Source organism: Girardinichthys multiradiatus, chromosome 8 (genome assembly GCF_021462225.1).
Source record: "Girardinichthys multiradiatus isolate DD_20200921_A chromosome 8, DD_fGirMul_XY1, whole genome shotgun sequence".
NCBI lineage: Eukaryota > Metazoa > Chordata > Actinopteri > Cyprinodontiformes > Goodeidae > Girardinichthys > Girardinichthys multiradiatus.
The window spans coordinates 14,490,068-14,509,459 of record NC_061801.1 but is presented as its reverse complement, the minus strand read 5'-3'; the positions used below and the strand labels follow the sequence as shown (position 1 = coordinate 14,509,459).

At 40.2% G+C, this 19,392-nt stretch overlaps 1 protein-coding gene across 6 annotated transcripts in view; it reads right to left on the bottom strand.

Annotated features, from left to right (window-relative positions):
- The window catches only part of dab2ipb (DAB2 interacting protein b), a 211,915-nt gene that overhangs the window by 22,846 nt on the left and 169,677 nt on the right, over positions 1 to 19,392 (bottom strand). For all 6 annotated transcript variants that reach the window (XM_047372559.1, XM_047372562.1, XM_047372560.1 and 3 more), the window contains 4 exons: positions 7,122 to 7,266; positions 2,315 to 2,459; positions 1,470 to 1,706; positions 1,152 to 1,353 (listed from right to left, as the gene is read on the bottom strand). In XM_047372559.1, the coding sequence (XP_047228515.1) occupies positions 1,152 to 1,353; positions 1,470 to 1,706; positions 2,315 to 2,459; positions 7,122 to 7,266 (729 nt within the window). The remainder of the gene's footprint in view (positions 1 to 1,151; positions 1,354 to 1,469; positions 1,707 to 2,314; positions 2,460 to 7,121; positions 7,267 to 19,392) is intronic.

The window sequence follows — 19,392 nt, the reverse complement described above, 5'->3', positions numbered from 1 at the left end:
GGATAAATGCCCTTAGGTTGTTCTGAGAATCCATGTGGGTTCTGTGACCATGAACAAGCTTTTAGCATACTTCTGGTAGGTTATTTGACCACATATCTTGGCTGAATTAGTTGATCTTTTTTGTACTTTTAAGAACTGGTTGACCAATTTTCAACAGAGTTGAGGTCAGGGCAAAAGCTTTATCTTATCCGGCTTTATCCATTCAAAAACCTGTTTTGTTGTGTGTTGGGATCACTGTCTTATTGGAAAACCCAGCTCTGTAAACAATTCTATTGTCTAGATGTTGAGGTTAAAGATTTGCAGGGCAAATTCTTTTTACAAATTCTACCCACTTGCCAGTCACCACTACATTGTACAGCAAAAACCATCCTATGATTTTTGATGTCATAATGATTCTGCCACCATCATGCTTGACATTATAGTGTTCTCAGGTTTGTAAGTGTTACCTTGGCTCCTCAAAACATTTTTCCTGTTACTGGGGCCAAATAGTAAAATGTTTGGCTCATTGGCCATTTATACTTTTCTTCATAAGGTATTTCACTAGTCCATTTAGCTGGAAGCAAATCTTAGTAGTGCTTAATGGTGCTAATTTTAGCAAATGGTTCTTTTTTTTACCAGTCCACGGTGACTTAAAACTGCCTTCACTGTGGACAGGGACACTGGTGTTCCAGTCTATGATGTTTCCTGGGTTGTTCCTGAACACCATAACCAATTTCATTTCGTCTGGCGTTGGCAAATTAGCTCAGAGGGCTGAAACCCGGTGTTTCAACTTAACATTTATCTCAAATTAATCAAAACTACTTTTGGAATAAAATGCAGGCTAACACCAAACTTGTGGAACTACCCTGACCTTAACTCTACTGAAAATGTATGGTCTATGTTTCAAAGCAAGGGCCCTGCCAGGACACTAAACAATTTAAATAAACCCTGTCAATTCTGCCAACAACAGTAGTCAAATTTCCATCCACAATTATGCCAGAAATATGCTGATGACTTAAATGTGCCTTATTAAGGTGCATCTTGACCAGATACATGTAGGGATGGGTACCATGAGTACTGACAGATACACACTTGAATTCTGACATTTATCTGTTTGATTACATATTTTACACATGGGCAAAGTATCAGGCCCTAATTCACATTTATCTTACCTGGTCCATCTGTGAAACCACCTCAGACAGAAGCGAGTGCAGGGTGGAAAGCTCCCTGCCAAGATCGATGTAACCCTCAAAGCCGGCTGTGTTTGAGATTGTCTCAGGGTTTGAGATTTCCAGCAGGAAACGCTGCATATTGGTCCACTCGTGCTCCAGGAACTGGTTCATGAAAGACATGTACTCCTCCTTGTTTCCAAATCTGAGGACAAACGGACACAAAACATAGAAAACGGGAAAAGAACCCTCAATTTTTGCTGATTTCATGTGTCAAACAGTCTTCCCTTTATGCAAACAAAACCATCAAGGAAAACGCACTTGGTGAAGTTGGCCAGGTTTTGCGTTACTTTGGCAATGAGAGTGAGTGTGCGCGCCGTGCGGTCGTCAGGATACTCCTGCATTAGGTGGAAAAGTGAGGGAGACATGATGGCCGGACAAAGGAAACGCAGGAACAGAGAGGCGCTGATCAGACGCTCGCTGATGTCCGGTCGACCACGGCTGCTGCACTCTTGGCGCCATGATGCAAAGACCTCTTTCAGTTCTCGTGGAAAAACACTGTGCCAAATCAAAACAAGCGAGAAGTTGTACAAACATGGCACTGTTAAGTCTGACTTAAGATATAATAAAAGTGTAGTTAAAACACAAAGGATTTTGGTCTTGCTATAAAACATGATCACCAAAATATATAATGGTAAATGACGTGTACTTGTATAGTGCTTTATCAAGTCCCCAGAGACCCCAAAGCGCTTCACGCTACATTCAGTCATCCACCCATTCACACACACATTCCCACACTAACAGTGGTGAGCTACAGTGGTAGCCACAGAAGTGAGGGCTCTCATACAATCAGCGCCACTGAGCCCTCTCGCCACCAGGGTGAAGTGTCTTGCCCAAGGACACAACAACTAAGACAGACATTGTGGGGGCTCGAACCCACCGGTTACAAGCCTGCCACCATCGCCACGGTCGCCCGCATAATGGCCCATAATGGCAACAATGATACTTCATAATGTAGTATTGCCACAGTGAAGTATTGCCATTGTTGATGAACCAATGTATGCAATCAAACACTCCTAAATTAATGCATTTTGAAGCCCAGGCTAAATGTGTGCCATTGAGTAAAATAAAATCCAAGCAGATGATGAAGGGGCTGCCGTACTCACCAGTATGAGTTGATGATTTTGCAGAAGGCCAGCTCACAGCACATCTTCAGGTTACTCTGGTGCTCTGGCAGGTCACCAGAAGAACACTTGGATTGATCCACCTCACAGTTTTCATCTGACTCATACAGAGCCTTAATAAATTCACCTGAAGAAAAAAATAGTGTTCAGTCGCAACAAACCTAATTCCACTGTGAGAGCAATCAAGACATTACTGTGCTCCTACTAGCTACTCACCAACTGGTTATTGACATCTGCTTTCCTGCTATCCTTCCACAACATCACTTGGCCTTAGTTCTAAGATTTTTCTTTACAATCACTAGAATTTCCCCATAGAGTATATAGGTGGTTTCTGCACCTATATCATCAATTTTAATCTTGCTGTGGAGAATCAAAGACCACCAGAGCTATCAGCACTACCACCAGCAGCAATAAAGGATGCAGGTAAGGGGGGTTTTTGTACAGAGTTCTGCTCACCGCAGATTGTGTGACCTAGCACAATAATTACACTATGGTGCAGGCTCCTGTGTGGATATTTTTCTCCAGCTATATGATAGGACTTTCTTTATTATGCCAGGTACATTTAAACTGAGGCCTAAAAAAACACACATTCCCTCAGTCACACTGTCTATGATTACAGGGGAGTCACATTCTTAAGCCTCCCTGATAAGGTCTATTAGGGGGTTCTGGAGGGGAGGGTCCGTCGGATAGTCGAACCTCGGAGAAGGCATTCGACTGTGTCCCTTGGGGAATCCTGTAGGGGGGGGTACTCTGGGAGTATGGGGTACCAGGTACCCTTTGATACGGGCTGTTCGGTCCCTATATGACCGGTGTCAGAGCTTGGTCCACATTGCCGGCAGTAAGTCGGACTCGTTTCCGGTGAGGGTTGGACTCCACCAAGGTTGTCCTTTGTCACCGATTCTGTTCATAACTTTTATGGACAGAATTTCTAGGTGCAGCCAAGGTGTTGAGGGGATCTGTTTTGGTGGCTCTCTGCTTTTGGCGGATGATGTGGTCCTATTGGCTTCATCAGCTCGTGATCTACATCTCTCACTGGAGCAGTTCGCAGCCGAGTGTGAGTGGCCAGGATGAGAATCGGTGCCTCCAAGTCCAAGGCCATGGTCTTGAGCTGGAAAAGGGTAGAGTACCTTCTCCGGGTCGGGGGGGAGGTCCTGCCTCAAGTGGAGGAGCTCAAGTATCTTGGGGTCTTGTTCACAAATGAGGGAAAAATAGAGTGGGAGAGTGATAGATGGATTGGCGCTGCGTCAGCAGTGTTGCGGGGGCTGTACCAGTCTGTTGTGGTGAAGAGAGAGTCAAAAAGCAGAGCTCTCCATTTACAGGTCAATCTACGTTCCTACCCTCATCTATGGTCATGAGCTTTGGGTTGTGACCGAAAGAACGAGATCATGGATACAAGCGGCCGAAATTAGTTTCCTCTGCAGGGTGTCTGGGCTCTCGCTTAGGATGCTGCCCCCGCGACCCAACCCCGGATAAGCAGAAGACAATGGATGGATGGATGGACACTGTCTATGTGCATGCTTCGGTCTTCACAGCTGGTGGCCATAGATTGTTTAATGTGCATAGCACCTGAGGCACCAAGAGTATTTTAATAAATTTCTAAGAGTGTTGTCAGCCAGTTGTGGGTATGATGACTTTGCGGCCATGGCATGAAGATGGTGTGGTTCCTCCTTCGTGACCAATCCACATCTCATGCACAAACAACTAGTCCTGCTATTGGGCTTCTTCAAGTAGCACCCAAAACCCAGATATGACCACCATGAGCTTGTCACAGAAGTTTCATGCACGCTCAACCAGGAAACCTTCGTTTTCCACCATGCATAATTAGGGGCATTTTACAAAGAGCGCCTGATTTTTTTTTTTATCTTAATGTAAAATGGGCCTGAGTCAGTCCTAAAATGGAGTCCTTCTTTAGTTTGGCAGTGGATTAAGACACTGATATCGGAATTTCTGAATAGGGAATAGGTCTATCTTCTGTCTCTTTTTTTTGCCAACTCATGGGTACAATTTCAACAGCTTAGTGAGGCGACAAACAACAAAAGCATTGCAGTGATGCTAATTGACCACTTTTCTCTGAATCAACCTTGAGACAGACTCAAAGTTAAACAGAACAACTTTCTAGCTACAAAATAAGCCACACAGCGAAACACATAAACACACACAGCAACCACTGATCCCGGCAGCATACAAAGATAACAGTGATGATGGGTGCCAGAGAGGATGTGTGTACCATTTGTAGAATAAACTTTTGCTGTGCACCTCTCTAAATTAAACAGACAGAAAAGCATACAGTGCATGTAAGGTGCAGATTTTTAGAGCTTCAGATAGACGAACAAGCTTGTTCCAACCTTTGGGTTACATTGTGCCTAATACTCCTGAGTAATTTGTACAAAGTTTGTTTAGAAGAAAGGATCAGATGAAAAACAGTAGTCCTCCTCAGTCTTGTGCTTGGAAAAGAGACAATAAAGTCCCACCATAAAGTATTCACACCCCATCACTTTTTTCCACATTGTGTTGCTTCAGACCTTCTAAAAATGATTAGAGTATAGTTTGGTTTAAAAACTCTATTTAAACATGTGAAAACATGCTTACAAAAAATGTAAACATTATAGGTAGCTAAGTATGAAACATCTTGTGTTTGTCATTTGAAGATGAAGAAAATGAGGATGATCATTTGACCTAATTTTATGTTGGTCCTCATTGCTGAAGCAATTGTGTTTTTTGTATGTCTATAATTTTTGCTTTCCTGTTTTGGGGGTGCTTTCTAGCAGGTCCTCTCAAGCTCATTCAGTAGACAGCCCTTTTGGTTTATTCAAGAGATGTTTAGGGTAGCGCCTGTGAGTGGGCAGCAAAGCCTCGGTGACCCGTCCCCCCCTTGTCTTGTGTCATGATGTATGTTTGGAAGGGTTGTACTGGAATTCTAATTTCCCCTCAGGGATCAATAAAGTATCTTTGAATTGAATTGAATTGAATTAATTGGCTTTATGTCTGGGCTCTGGCTGGCCCACATAAGTACATTCACAGATTGCTCCACAAGCCACTCCTGTGTTATCTTGGCTGTGTCGGGTCATTGTATGCATTAGTCTGAGATCCACAGCACTTTGGAGCAGGTTTTCTTGAAAAGTCTCTCTATATTTGGCTAATCTCAAATCAACCTGTATGTGCATAGCAGCACTGTGCAGAAAAACAACCCCACAGCATGACCATAGAGATCATCATTCATTTCAATATTGGTGTTTTACTTAACTTTACTCTTTAATTACATAACTCCGGGCTCCATGTCTGAGAGCATGGACTCACTCTTCACACAATGCATAATATTTTGCCCTGAAAAAATACTGAGGCGAGAGCTAATGAGGATGGTCTAGACTGCTTCAGCAATGAGGACCAACATAAAATTAGGTCAAATGATCATCCTCATTTTCTTCATCTTCAAATGACAAAATGTTTTGTCGATTATTTTCTTCATCATAATTTGTAACGTGTAAATGGGGCAATAGCTGCTGTGGCAAACCTTTTCTTGTAACAAAGAAGGCGTAAAAAACAGAGAGATGATTACCATGGAGATACGTTTGCTGCAACCATAAATAAAATGACAAATTTCACACTGTGAGAATGGAATCTTCTTGAAAGTTGGTGAAATTTTGGGAAGAAGTGAGGAAAATCACAGAGCCGTTGAAATGCTATTTAGATAAATCAGGGGTCTGCAACCTGCAGCTCTGGAGAATCAATTGGCTCTTTGACCCTTACTTGTTGGCTCCTAATAACTTTGACAAAAAATGACAAAGAATCAATGAATATTTTTAAATATAGAAATAATAAAAATGCAGGCTTTAGAGGTTTTTAATTTTTTCATTGAATTTCCACAACAGAAGGACTAAAAGTACAATACATATTCCTTAGATTTATTTTTTTTTGTGATTAGGTTGGAAACCATTTGCTTTTTTATAAATAATTTCCACAAACACCAGCATGGCAAAAAATTTATCCATCCACTTTTTGCGTTTTTCTGTTATGCTTTTCTTTGTTGTAAAACGTAAAAATACAAAAATGGTGGTTCTTTAAAAATTATAAAAACATTTCCTATAATAGAAATATGTCAAAAATTCCAAGTTCAGTTTTTTTCAAAGGTCAGTGTGTAAACATGTCTCAATAACAACCTGTATATGCCTGTGGGCCTGTTGTTCTTCTAATGGCTCTGGGAACCTTGTCAGAGTGCATGCATTACTTCCTTCACACCTCATAAACTCTTTGAAATACCAGGGCAGTTTAAAAACACAAACTGGTAAACTCTGTCGAAAATACTAAAAATCATCATTGGGTCTTTCAGCAGGATAGCAACCCAAAACAACTGACCAAATCAACACAGAAATTGTTCACTAGACACAACGTGCATTGCCATCTCAGACCCCAGACCTAAATCAAATACCTGTATTGTGAGAGGAAGAGAGGAGTGCATAACAGATTATCTGGAGAGGTTGTGCAAAGAGGTATTGTGAAAGATCCCTTGCTCTGTGAGCTGCAAACTTGTGAAATGGTATTGAAGACAACTACATGCTGACCTATTACCAAAGGGGGAAGACAACAACTTTGGTACCTATGATTTTATGTAAGAAAGTATATTTCTTAATAAGGAATATCTTCCTCTCTACCAGCCCCCTAACTGAAAAGGCTGTAATTTTCCTATGTTTTGCAATTAAATAAAGGTATTTAAAGGCATTTCACACATCTTTACCAGAGGTGCCAATAACTCTTGCACTCTTAGGTTTCCTCGTGACCCCTGAATACCCACCAAGGGCGTCCTGCAGGTACTTCTGACCAACCAGCTTCAGGTACTCCTCAATGGCCTTCGTGGCTAGAGTGTTTTCCCTGAAGATGAGGTGCTCATTCTCCCCACAGCGGTCCACCTCAGACATCATCAGATCTGTGAGGAAGTCCTACAGAGGGAATAAAAATAGTGGGCAACATGGTTTATACGGATTCCAAATGGACAGTTTGTTTTAAAGAACAGCTATTGGTGCAAAATACATAATAGTTGGCCAATATGTGATAAATGACAAGAATGAAGGTACAAATCCAAGTCTACAGGTCCTTCTCAAAATATTAGCATATTGTGATAAAGTTAATTATTTTCCATAATGTCATGATGAAAATTTAACATTCATATATTTTAGATTCATTGCACACTAACTGAAATATTTCAGGTCTTTTATTGTCTTAATACGGATGATTTTGGCATACAGCTCATGAAAACCCAAAATTCCTATCTCACAAAATTAGCATATTTCATCCGACCAATAAAAGAAAAGTGTTTTTAATACAAAAATGTCAACCTTCAAATAATCATGTACAGTTATGCGCTCAATACTTGGTCGGGAATCCTTTTGCAGAAATGACTGCTTCAATGCGGCATGACATGGAGGCAATCAGCCTGTGGCACTGCTGAGGTCTTATGGAGGCCCAGGATGCTACGATAGCGGCCTTTAGCTCATCCAGAGTGTTGGGTCTTGAGTCTCTCAACGTTCTCTTCACAATATCCCACAGATTCTCTATGGGGTTCAGGTCAGGAGAGTTGGCAGGCCAATTGAGTACAGTGATACCATGGTCAGTAAACCATTTACCAGTGGTTTTGGCACTGTGAGCAGGTGCCAGGTCGTGCTGAAAAATGAAATTTCAATCTCCATAAAGCTTTTCAGCAGATGGAAGCATGAAGTGCTCCAAAATCTCCTGATAGCTAGCTGCATTGACCCTGCCCTTGATAAAACACAGTGGACCAACACCAGCAGCTGACACGGCACCCCAGACCATCACTGACTGTGGGTACTTGACACTGGACTTCTGGCATTTTGGCATTTCCTTCTCCCCAGTCTTCCTCCAGACTCTGGCACCTTGATTTCCGAATGACATGCAGAATTTGCTTTCATTCGAAAAAAGTACTTTGGACCACTGAGAAACAGTCCAGTGCTGCTTCTCTGTAGCCTAGGTCAGGCACTTGAGCTGCTGTTTCTGGTTCAAAAGTGGCTTGACCTGGGGAATGCAGCACCTGTAGCCCATTTCCTGCACACGCCTGTGCACGGTGGCTCTGGATGTTTCTACTCCAGACTCAGTCCACTGCTTCCGCAGGTCCCCCAAGGTCTGGAATCGGCCCTTCTCCACAATCTTCCTCAGGGTCCGGGTCACCTCTTCTCGTTGTGCAGCGTTTTCTGCCACACTTTTTCCTTCAAACAGACTTCCCACTGAGGTGCCTTGATACAGCACTTTGGGAACAGCCTATTCATTCAGAAATTTCTTTCTGTGTCTTACCCTCTTGCTTGAGGGTGTCAATAGTGGCTTTCTGGACAGCAGTCAGGTCGGCAGTCTTACCCATGATTGGGGTTTTGAGTAATGAACCAGGCCTGGAGTTTTAAACGCCTCAGGAATCTTTTGCAGGTGTTTAGAGTTAACTCGTTGATTCAGATGATTAGGTTCATAGCTCGTTTAGAGACCCTTTTAATGATATGCTAATTTTGTGAGATAGGAATTTTGGGTTTTCATGAGCTGTATGCCACAATCATCCGTATTAAGACAATAAAAGACCTGAAATATTTCAGTTAGTGTGCAATGAATCTAAAATATATGAATGTTAAATTTTCATCATTACATTATGGAAAATAATTAACTTTATCACAATATGCTAATATTTTGAGAAGGACCTGTATGTCTATTCATATGGACATACAGCTCACTCACAGAAATAAAAGATAGATGTTAGGGTTTACTCACTGTCCATTTGTGTTTCACACACTGACATATTTAATGAAAAGTGGGAAGTAAGATTAGAAAACAGCTTTATTAAATTCACCTTTCAGTCACTAACTTATATATAATGTTTTTAGGATGGACTGAAATCGTGCAATTGTTTTTTTTTTTTTTACTACATGCTTGAAACCTAAATGAGTATGGAAACAAAGTTGATGAATGTGATAATGAACTTGCAGAGAGTTTAAAGTGACACTGTTAAGCTGAAAACCAGAAACAAGAAGCAATAAGCTGAGCGGTGTTATATGCTCTGTAGGGCCCCAGGAAACTACAGTCTTACAGTAATCCTCTGTAGCTTTCTGAAAAGGAACAACTCTAAAGAACCCTTGTCATGTGATCCATTTTTAAAGAAACACACCAGGTTTCTTTTTTTTATTTGCAAGTGTTTGATGATCTGGAATCATAGCATATAGAGAGGGTCCAAAACTCTTCATTTATCAGATCTGTGTGACACATCATGCTTTTACATCCACCAAAGGTTTTAAAAACATTGTATGACTCACAGAATCAGAGACATATTTCTGCTATAATAAAATGGAGGGGAAATGTTGTTTTTTGTGGCAAAAGTGGCCTTTATTTTTTTTTTTCAACAGTAAACTGACAGGAAAGGGGTGGAGAGAGGTAGATGACATACAGCCAAGGTTGCCTGGGCTGGGAGTCGACTGTTACCAATTGGTGTTCCCATTCTTTAAGGTTGGGTTCTACAACACAGCCAAAGCGTGATGGTCAAGACTACAGCTTTTTAAAGATATTTGTGATGTAATAGATGAAACATACAGCAGATGTGGGCCGCACACATACAGCGACAGACCTGTGCTGCTGACAAGCTTCTGTTGATTTCAGATGCACACACAAAGCATTTGCATCCCTATAGATTTTATTCTGAACCAGTAACCAAGCAAGAATGTGAATGGAAGCTTGCCTTGTTGCAATACATCTACTTTATGCAACAATGCATTCCCTAAGAGAAGACTAATGAATTCGGTGTAACGAATGAAGTTGCTACACAAAGAGCTGTGGGCTTGAATACAAAAAGTTAGAAGAGGCTTTTTCAGAATAAAAGACAAGTGTTACTACACATTTGAAAAAAGATTTTATGTAAAGCAACTTGCTACCAAACAAAAAACTCAGCGATTAGGCGGCAAGCCACATTCCTGGCTGCAATTGGAAAGACAAAAGAGATGACCAGGTGGGATGGAGGAAAAGAAGAGATAATTGATGAGCGAAATCACAACAGAATGATCTGATGTTGTCCGTGAGGGCTGAAACATTTGTGACACACCAATCACACTGCAAGAGAGTGGTTGATGTCTGTTGCCTGGGCAGCAAAGACTTTGTTAACAACAGCACATTCCTCTTCCATGGGAGAAATCACAGTAACCATACATTTTTCCTCTGCTCTAAACTTTGCTTCAACGTCCTTGTTCTCAGGGACAGTTTGATTGCCTTATGGCAGCAATTCAAAAAGTTCAAAGAGAGGAATATGAGGAGTTTCTTTTGCAATTTTCAAAGCCATGTTCCTGCAGTGGCAAATTCTGGGTAGGATGATGTTATAACCTTCTCATCTCCCCTTACTATATTCTGCAGTGCCTTTTTGTCCTCCATATTACAGCTGGACTACTGTGCTGAGAAGTATAATTGAAGACCTCTTTGATATGGCCATTGCTGCTCATCAAGGACTTGTACTTTCCATTGATGTTAACCAGCTGGCATCTGTTCTCTTAATGAAGGGGAACGTCCAAGTCATGGGTGAAGGATAACCTGTCTTAATGTTTCTTGTTGGCAAATATGTCAACACAAGCCAGGATAATCTTGACATGTCAGTGCTTGCCAGGTTTGCAGGTGAAGATCTGTACAATTATGTTGAGACACCTCTTCATGTCGAGGTGACAGAGGCACCAAAAACACCAGTCTGGGAAGATGGGGGATACCAATTGGTAAAATGTACTGGAATGCTTTTGAGCAAAAAAAGGCACTAGTGAGAATCTTAACAGAATCTGCCTACAGCATGAGAGGGGGGATTTCTGGACATGTTGTGCATTCCACAAATATGGCTTTTATTGAAGAGGCTAAAATCCATAGAAGTGTAGTTTGCATTTTGCCACAAGCTACGAAAGGGTCAAAGTTAACAAATTGTACATGGTGGTGGCACAATCAAGCTGGGGGATGTTCTTCTTTAGTAGGCATAGAGAGACTGATCAGAGTTGGTGAAATAAAGATGGAGCTAAATACTGTACAATCCTGGGTGAAGGCTGCTGCAGAAACTTTGAGACAGGTCAGAGGTTCAATATCCAGCAGAACAAAAGCCTAAACATACAGCCAGAGCTGTAATGGAAGAGTTTAGATCAAAGCATATACTGGTCCTTCTCAAAATATTAGCATATTGTGATAAAGTTCATTATTTTCCATAATGTCATGATGAAAATTTAACATTCATATATTTTAGATTCATTGCACACTAACTGAAATATTTCAGGTCTTTTATTGTCTTAATACAGATGATTTTGGCATACAGCTCATGAAAACCCAAAATTCCTATCTCACAAAATTAGCATATTTCATCTGACCAATAAAAGAAAAGTGTTTTTAATACAAAAAACGTCAACCTTCAAATAATCATGTACAGTTATGCACTCAATACTTGGTCGGGAATCCTTTGGCAGAAATGACTGCTTCAATGCGGCGTGGCATGGAGGCAATCAGCCTGTGGCACTGCTGAGGTCTTATGGAGGCCCAGGATGCTTTGATAGCGGCCTTTAGCTCATCCAGAGTGTTGGGTCTTGAGTCTCTCAAGGTTCTCTTCACAATATCCCACAGATTCTCTATAGGGTTCAGGTCAGGAGAGTTGGCAGGCCAATTGAGCACAGTGATACCATGGTCAGTAAACCATTTACCAGTGGTTTTGGCACTGTGAGCAGGTGCCAGGTCGTGCTGAAAAATGAAATCATCTCCATAAAGCTTTTCAGCAGATGGAAGCATGAAGTGCTCCAAAATCTCCTGATAGCTAGCTGTATTGACCCTGCCCTTGATAAAACACAGTGGACCAACAACAACAGCTGACACGGCTGGACTTCTGGCATTTTGGCATTTCCTTCTCCCCAGTCTTCCTCCAGACTCTGGCACCTTGATTTCCAAATGACATGCAGAATTTGCTTTCATCCGAAAAAAGTACTTTGGACCACTGAGCAACAGTCCAGTGCTGCTTCTCTGTAGCCCAGGTCTGGGGAATGCGGCACCTGTAGCCCATTTCCTGCACACACCTGTGCACGGTGGCTCTGGATGTTTCTACTCCACACTCAGTCCACTGCTTCCGCAGGTCCCCCAAGGTCTGGAATCGGCCCTTCTCTACAATCTTCCTCAGGGTCCGGTCACCTCTTCTCGTTGTGCACCGTTTTCTGCCACACTTTTTCCTTCCCACAGACTTCCCACTGAGGTGCCTTGATACAGCACTCTGGGAACAGCCTATTCGTACAGAAATTTCTTTCTGTGTCTTACCCTCTTGCTTGAGGGTGTCAATAGTGTCCTTCTGGACAGCAGTCAGGTCGGCAGTCTTACCCATGATTGGGGTTTTGAATGATGAACCAGGCTGGGAGTTTTAAAGGCCTCAGGAATCTTTTGCAGGTGTTTAGAGTTAACTCGTTGATTCAGATGATTAGGTTCATAGCTCGTTTAGAGACCCTTTTAATGATATGCTAATTTTGTGAGATAGGAATTTTGGGTTTTCATGAGCTGTATGCCAAAATCATCCGTATTAAGACAATAAAAGACCTGAAATATTTCAGTTAGTGTCCAATGAATCTAAAATATATGAATGTTAAATTTTCATCATGACATTATGGAAAATAATGAACTTTATCACAATATGCTAATATTTTGAGAAGGACCAGTATATGTTTTAAAATGTCCTAGTAAAAGTCCAGACCTAAATCCAATTGAAAATCTGTAGCTTGAGTTATTTTTCAAAGACGGAGTATGAATACGTTTGAAATTCTGATTTCAAATGCGGCCTTAGTGAAGCACAAACTTTAACTAACCTCTTAAAATGCCTTTTAATAACGGATTAACGTATAACCAAAGAACAGACTAATATGGGTATTTTTTCTTATTATAAGATAATGGTTACATTCTAACGCATCACTCAAAATTCTGCAATGATCAAGCATCAGGAAAACGTGAAATGGCTTTAAAGGGAACAACTAAACCTGTGCTGCATGTTTTTTTTTGATTATGCTCTTATTTATTTTTCCTGGGAAAAAAATACTGTCTAGTTGATGAAGATCTCAAAAGCAGTGGTTAAAGGGAATAAAATAAATCAGGAGATCTGGCGAGATGGCAATAGAGCCATCTGGGAATGAGTCATCTCCTGTTTAGATCCCTTTAACAAATTTCTGGGTGTACTCTCATGTAAGTCCCCTGGCAGCTTGTTAAAATTGGGAGCCAGTGTAGCAGAGAGGGAGAAAAGAGACAAGTGACAGATGTAGGAAGAGAATTAGTGAAGGAGAGGAAGAAGAGATGGGTGGACGGGTTTTAAAAGAACACTGGAGGAGGTAAGAAGATGGCAAGCGTCTCACAGAAACGTTTGCATATACTTGCTGCAGAGACCTGTTAGCTAAATAATCAAAGATGCACCATGGGGAGTCAATCATCTACTGATGTGCTGAGACAAGAGCCCTTTTGGTTATGCATCCGTCAGCCTCATGCAAACCCAAGCACATAAATCTGTGTAAACACACATAAACAGCTGGAGAGGAAAATAAAAAAAAACGTGAATATCAACAAGTTAAAGTGTAGCTCTTCAATGTTTGTGTCCATATGACTTAGTTGCTCCTTTGCTTTTGCTGATCAGCAAGTCAGTCATTTTCTACCACTTATTCCATAATGGGTTGTGGGGGAGCTGGTGCCTATCTCCAGCAGTCTATGGGCGAGAGGCAGAGTACACCCTGGACAGGTCACCAGTCCATCACAGGGCAACACACAAACAACCATACACACACTCATTCATACACCTAAGGGCAATTTAGAGAGACCAGTTAACCTAACAGGCATGTCTTTGGACTGTGGGAGGAAGCCAGAGTACCCAGTGAAAACCCATGCATGCACGGGGAGAACATGCAAACTCCATGCAGAAAGATCCTGGCTGGGAATTGAACCCAGGACCTTCTTGCTGCAGGGCAACAGTGCTACCAACTGCGCCACCGTGCAGCTGATCCGCAAGGTAACAAACAATATTGTGACATCATAAAAAAGCGGTCACAACATGAAATCGAATGATTACATTTAAATGGCAATGATTTTATCATCAGTAAATGTTTGCACTAATCCACACAATGTATTAGGCCCCTTTACTCCGATACATCTAAAAAAAATAAAAATAAATAAAACCTTTTACACCTTCTTTTTAACTTTGGAGCAAAACTTTGACCAGGGTGAGAAATTAAAATGACACGTTTTGGTTTAAATATGGTACAATGAAGTTAGACTAACTAAATGTTCTGTGCATAAAAAAACAAACAATATTATTTTCTTTAGGTTCTATGCATCCTCCTTCAAAACTGCAAGTTTCGCACAACATTTATTTCTTCTTCCATCTGAAACCAGACCAGCTGCATGCCGCCTACATCAGTCAAGGAGATCAGGTCATGGACAAGACATCAGCAATGTAATAAATTATTGTAGCAGATAAAAATCTGCTGTTGCAAACACAGCAACATAGAAATGCATGTTGAGGCAATAATTACCCTAAATGAGTACATTTATTCCACCACTTTAAACATCATAATCAAGAAGGGATTTTTAGGTCTTAAAAACATCATACCATGGATTCTGAAAAGGAAACAATGAACGCTATTTTTGGGGACAGCTTATGTGTGTACATGTAGACTTGTCAAGTAAAAGAGTCGTCTTTGAGATTTCATAAACTGGCCTCAAACCCAGCACAGCTAGCTAATCTATAAATATGTCTAAAGCAGTCTGTATGTCATCTCTTTATAAGAGGCAGTTCTCACTTTCATTTAATATTGTCATGTATTACATATAAAATCACCTGCTATATGCAAACATGCTGTTGCTTTTGTTTTAACATTGCAGCCTCAGAGCATAGATATATATAGTACATCGATGGAAATCAGTGATGAGCAAACCATCAGCATACACCACACAGACAGTAACATAAAGTTGACTTTTAGTCCTGTTTGGAACTGTAAGTTAATATAACATCTATAATTGTGATAGAACATTCAGAGAAGACCAATTTTTAAAGAAAATATGTGTTTGTCTTTTAACAACTAGTGTAAGTGTTTCCTAAATTAAAAACTGTTTTGAAGAATCTGTAATCACCATAGATTATTTTAATTCAGGTTTGACTTCTTTACTGCGGTTCTTAAGATGAGTCACATCTAAAGTGATCATAATGTCAAAGAAATCTTTGAAAATGCCCCTTCTAAGCTCTTCGTCTGTTTCTTATCTGTTGTTATTATATCTTATTGAGTTTTTTTTAAAGGGTGTCTAAATGTATATAATTGTGTGCAGTGAGAATAAGTAATGAAGGGAGGGGTAGGCATTTGTAATGTGAATGCATGGTGTTCTTTTAAGGAGACTCACTAAAATTTAATTGTATGTTATTCCTGTAATGACAATTAAGCATCTTTAAATCTTTGAATCTTCTCGTGTTTTCGCAAATTAAAAGTTTCACAAGCCATGATTTTATAAAAGCTTATCTCAGTGTGGAATTACCCACTTCAGGTTTGACAAGTCTTTAGATTTTTAGCAAGAGATTATCAAATGTAGCCAAAAATCCTTTAAGAAGCCCCCCCCAAAACAATTGGGAGCTATGAATTAGATGCTAACTTTGTGCTGCTGACATTCTAAGAGGTGTGGGAGATTTGGTGGTAATTTTGCCATTTGAATTCAGGCTAACTGCAACTGGATATCACTTTGCGAGACAGTCTTGACCTCACTGAGAATCATCATAATGTTTTAATATTACCAAAATGTCATCCCGGGTTCAATCTTTCCTCTAAACTCCACCCCTCTGTGGATTTTTGCCTTCTTCCCCTCCTTTGTCCTCACCACTTCTGTCAGTCTGCCCCAGGGCAGCTGTGGCTACAATGTAGCTTACAACTGTCAGTGTGTGAATGTGTGTATGAACGGGTGGATGACTGATTGTAGTGTAAAGCCCTTCAAATTCCTCGGACTTGATAGAGGGCAGGCCATTATGTGGCCAGTGAAATGTGGCAAATCCTGGTTTGATAAGGAAGGACGGCTGCATGGAACGGAGACAAAAAGAGACTGACGACGAGGGCACTAAGCGAGACAAATTAAGAGCAATAACTTTTGTCAGTAGTCTGAAACAAAAATTACAATGGAGCTTTGCTGCTAAATGTAAAAGACTGAATCTACTCACACTAAACTGAAATACCTGAAGACACAAGATGTAGATATATATTTGGGCTTGAACTTGTTTTGTACGTGCATCTATTTTACAATAGTACGAATGTGTATGGTTTTAATTAGAAAAAGACCTTAGGCTTGATTTTGAGGTAAAGACATAAATTCAAATTGCTCCACAATTATGCCCCACTTTATACTGGTGTAAAATAAAATACATTCAAATTGTGGTTATAACCTGACAATCCTCAAGGATTATTAATACTTGTGCAAGTGTCTGTATTTGAAGAGTCCCTCATTTGGCTTAATTAAGTAAGAAGGCTTTTCTTGACCATGGAAATGCTTCTGTGATGAACCACAGCTCTTTGTGCTCCTCTTTTGGATATTTGATCTATCAAACTTCATGTTATGTATTTGCATAAAAGTGAAATGTATGATCACTTCCTCCAAATTTGGATGCGTAAAAATGCCAGGGTCTAGCTGAACAAAATTAGCTTTAATTAGCTTTACCATAGAGAAACACAAGTATCCAATAAGCCAAAGCAATTACATTTTAAACAGACTGGAGAAGCGCCCTCTTCCCTTGTGTCATCCTTTAGTGTTTCCTCTGATGCACTCAGTCCTGCAGACTGAGCCCCCCTACTTTCCCTCTGCTTCAGTGCTAATAAGGAAAAGTACAACATTCGCTAAAATGCTGCCACATCCCATCAACCAAACCATGCCTCAGAAATCCCAACTCAGAGTGCAGTGAAAGGAGAGACATGAATATAACGGCAAGAGATGGGTCAGTGGAGCAGCGAGACTCGTTTGAGCTACTAAAGAGTAGGGAGCAGAGTCTGTAAAAATCTCTATTCTGCTATATTCCAAAGCAAATCATGCAGTGATAAGTTCTGAAACTTGAATGCCACAATCATGATTTTGAGACACATGCATTTTAATATTTATGCTCATAGAACATGGCCGGCAGAACAAGACGCTGCAAAGCTGGGTCACAGAGCTGGAAACAAAAGAAACTGAAAAGTGCCAGTTCAGCACCAGTGTGACAGCTCGTGTTTGAAAGTCTTGCGTCAGCTCAGATGTTTTGGTTTCTATGGTAATAAAAAGTAGAAAACTAGAAACTAAACATGAATGAATAAATAAACAAAGAAATAAAACAGCTTGAATGTTAATTTAAACGCAGGGAGGCTGCCTGATAGATCAATTTACCCCACTTCATGGTGTGAAATCAATATACTTTGATCAGGCATGTGTGAAATGATCAACATGATGTAACAACTCAGTGATTATGATCTTGTATAAACACTGAAATCACTGAAATCTGTTCATACCAGCTCTGAATTTTCTATTGAGAAATGCTGCTGTTGGTGTAACGACTTTTACATGGCATTAAATTATTTCATTTTATGAATAGTTAAAAATGCAATGAGACTGTGAAAAGGGTGAGGTAATTAGAAAACAAAAACAAAACAAGCAAGAAATTACAAGCAGCTTATTACAAGCAAGGAATGCACCAAGAAATGTTCAGCTTGATCAGCCTTCACCGGTGACCAGGTCGTCAAACTCCTAAAAATCCAAATTGGTGAATGCCTCATATGAGGCCGCTGACAACAACACTCTACAGTGTAGATACTGTTACTGAGTGAAGTAACAGACACCACGACTGGACCAGAAAAAATTAACACGTATCAAAATTTAAGACAAAGATATTTAAAAGATACATTTTATCATCCAATTTCTTTGGGCAGATGGTTGAAAACACTTCCCCTACCATATACAGAAAATACATAGTGAGATGTAAAAACCTACTTTTCTAATGTGGTGTGATGTGTGGAGGGAATGTGATTTCATTTCATCAAGATCCACCTGATGTTGTTTGTAATATATAAAATGATGTGCTGGAGAGTTTTGTGGGAAAGCTAAAAGATTATGTTAGTATACAAGAACTAACTGCATCTGTCACATCTTCTGACACCAAAGCAGCACCCCTACGCTTTGACAGCCAAATCTGGGTTTAGCTCGCTTGCAGCTATAAACAATCCATCCTGGTATCCTCAAAATGAACAGTAAGCTACAAGCGCTGTAGTTTTTCTGTGCTTTGGCCAAAAATGCAAAAGCATTAGATCAAGCGTACAGCAATGGTGCTCTATTTAATATTTTTGAGCTTTCAAACATTGTTCTGGATAATGATAGATTTGGAAATCTCAGTGATAAGGTAAGGATATACATTACTTATTTCATTTACACATGAAAACTGCAGCTTTAGTGACGCTAGCTAATTTTGCTCATCTTAGATATAGGACGCTAAAGACAATTAAAAATATCAACTTAATCATTTTACCTCTATTTTAAAGACATAGTAAAGCCCTATTTTACTAAGACTCCTCTCTCATATATCTGTATTGACATCGTCTCTGCTCCTAATATAAATCATTTATGATTGCTCAAGGTAGAAAGGCTAGAATATTCTTAATGCTTTCCTTATATCTTCTTATGTTATCATTCTTAAGAGAGAAATCTAAATCAGCCAAAATAAGTATTGGTGGGTCAAAGCTTTGCAGAAACTGGACATAACAATTTTAATCCATGCTTCTCTAGTTAACATATCAGCTTCAAGGGAGGAAATACACAAATAAAATGTGTGTGGTTGGTAATGACGATGCAGTGAGAAAGCAGGATTGTGCATGAGAGAGAAAGTTAAGAATATTTAACTTATCAACTGATCGGTGTGTGGGTTTATATTTCCGGAGGCAAAAACTGAGCAAAGATTCAAGAGTAAAAAAATTAGGACCATGACAGCCAGTCTGTCCTTCACTCTCCTCATCTTGCTTTAACTTTGTGGCCCTCCTGGGTCTTTCCACATGGGGGATCTGTGGCTAGTA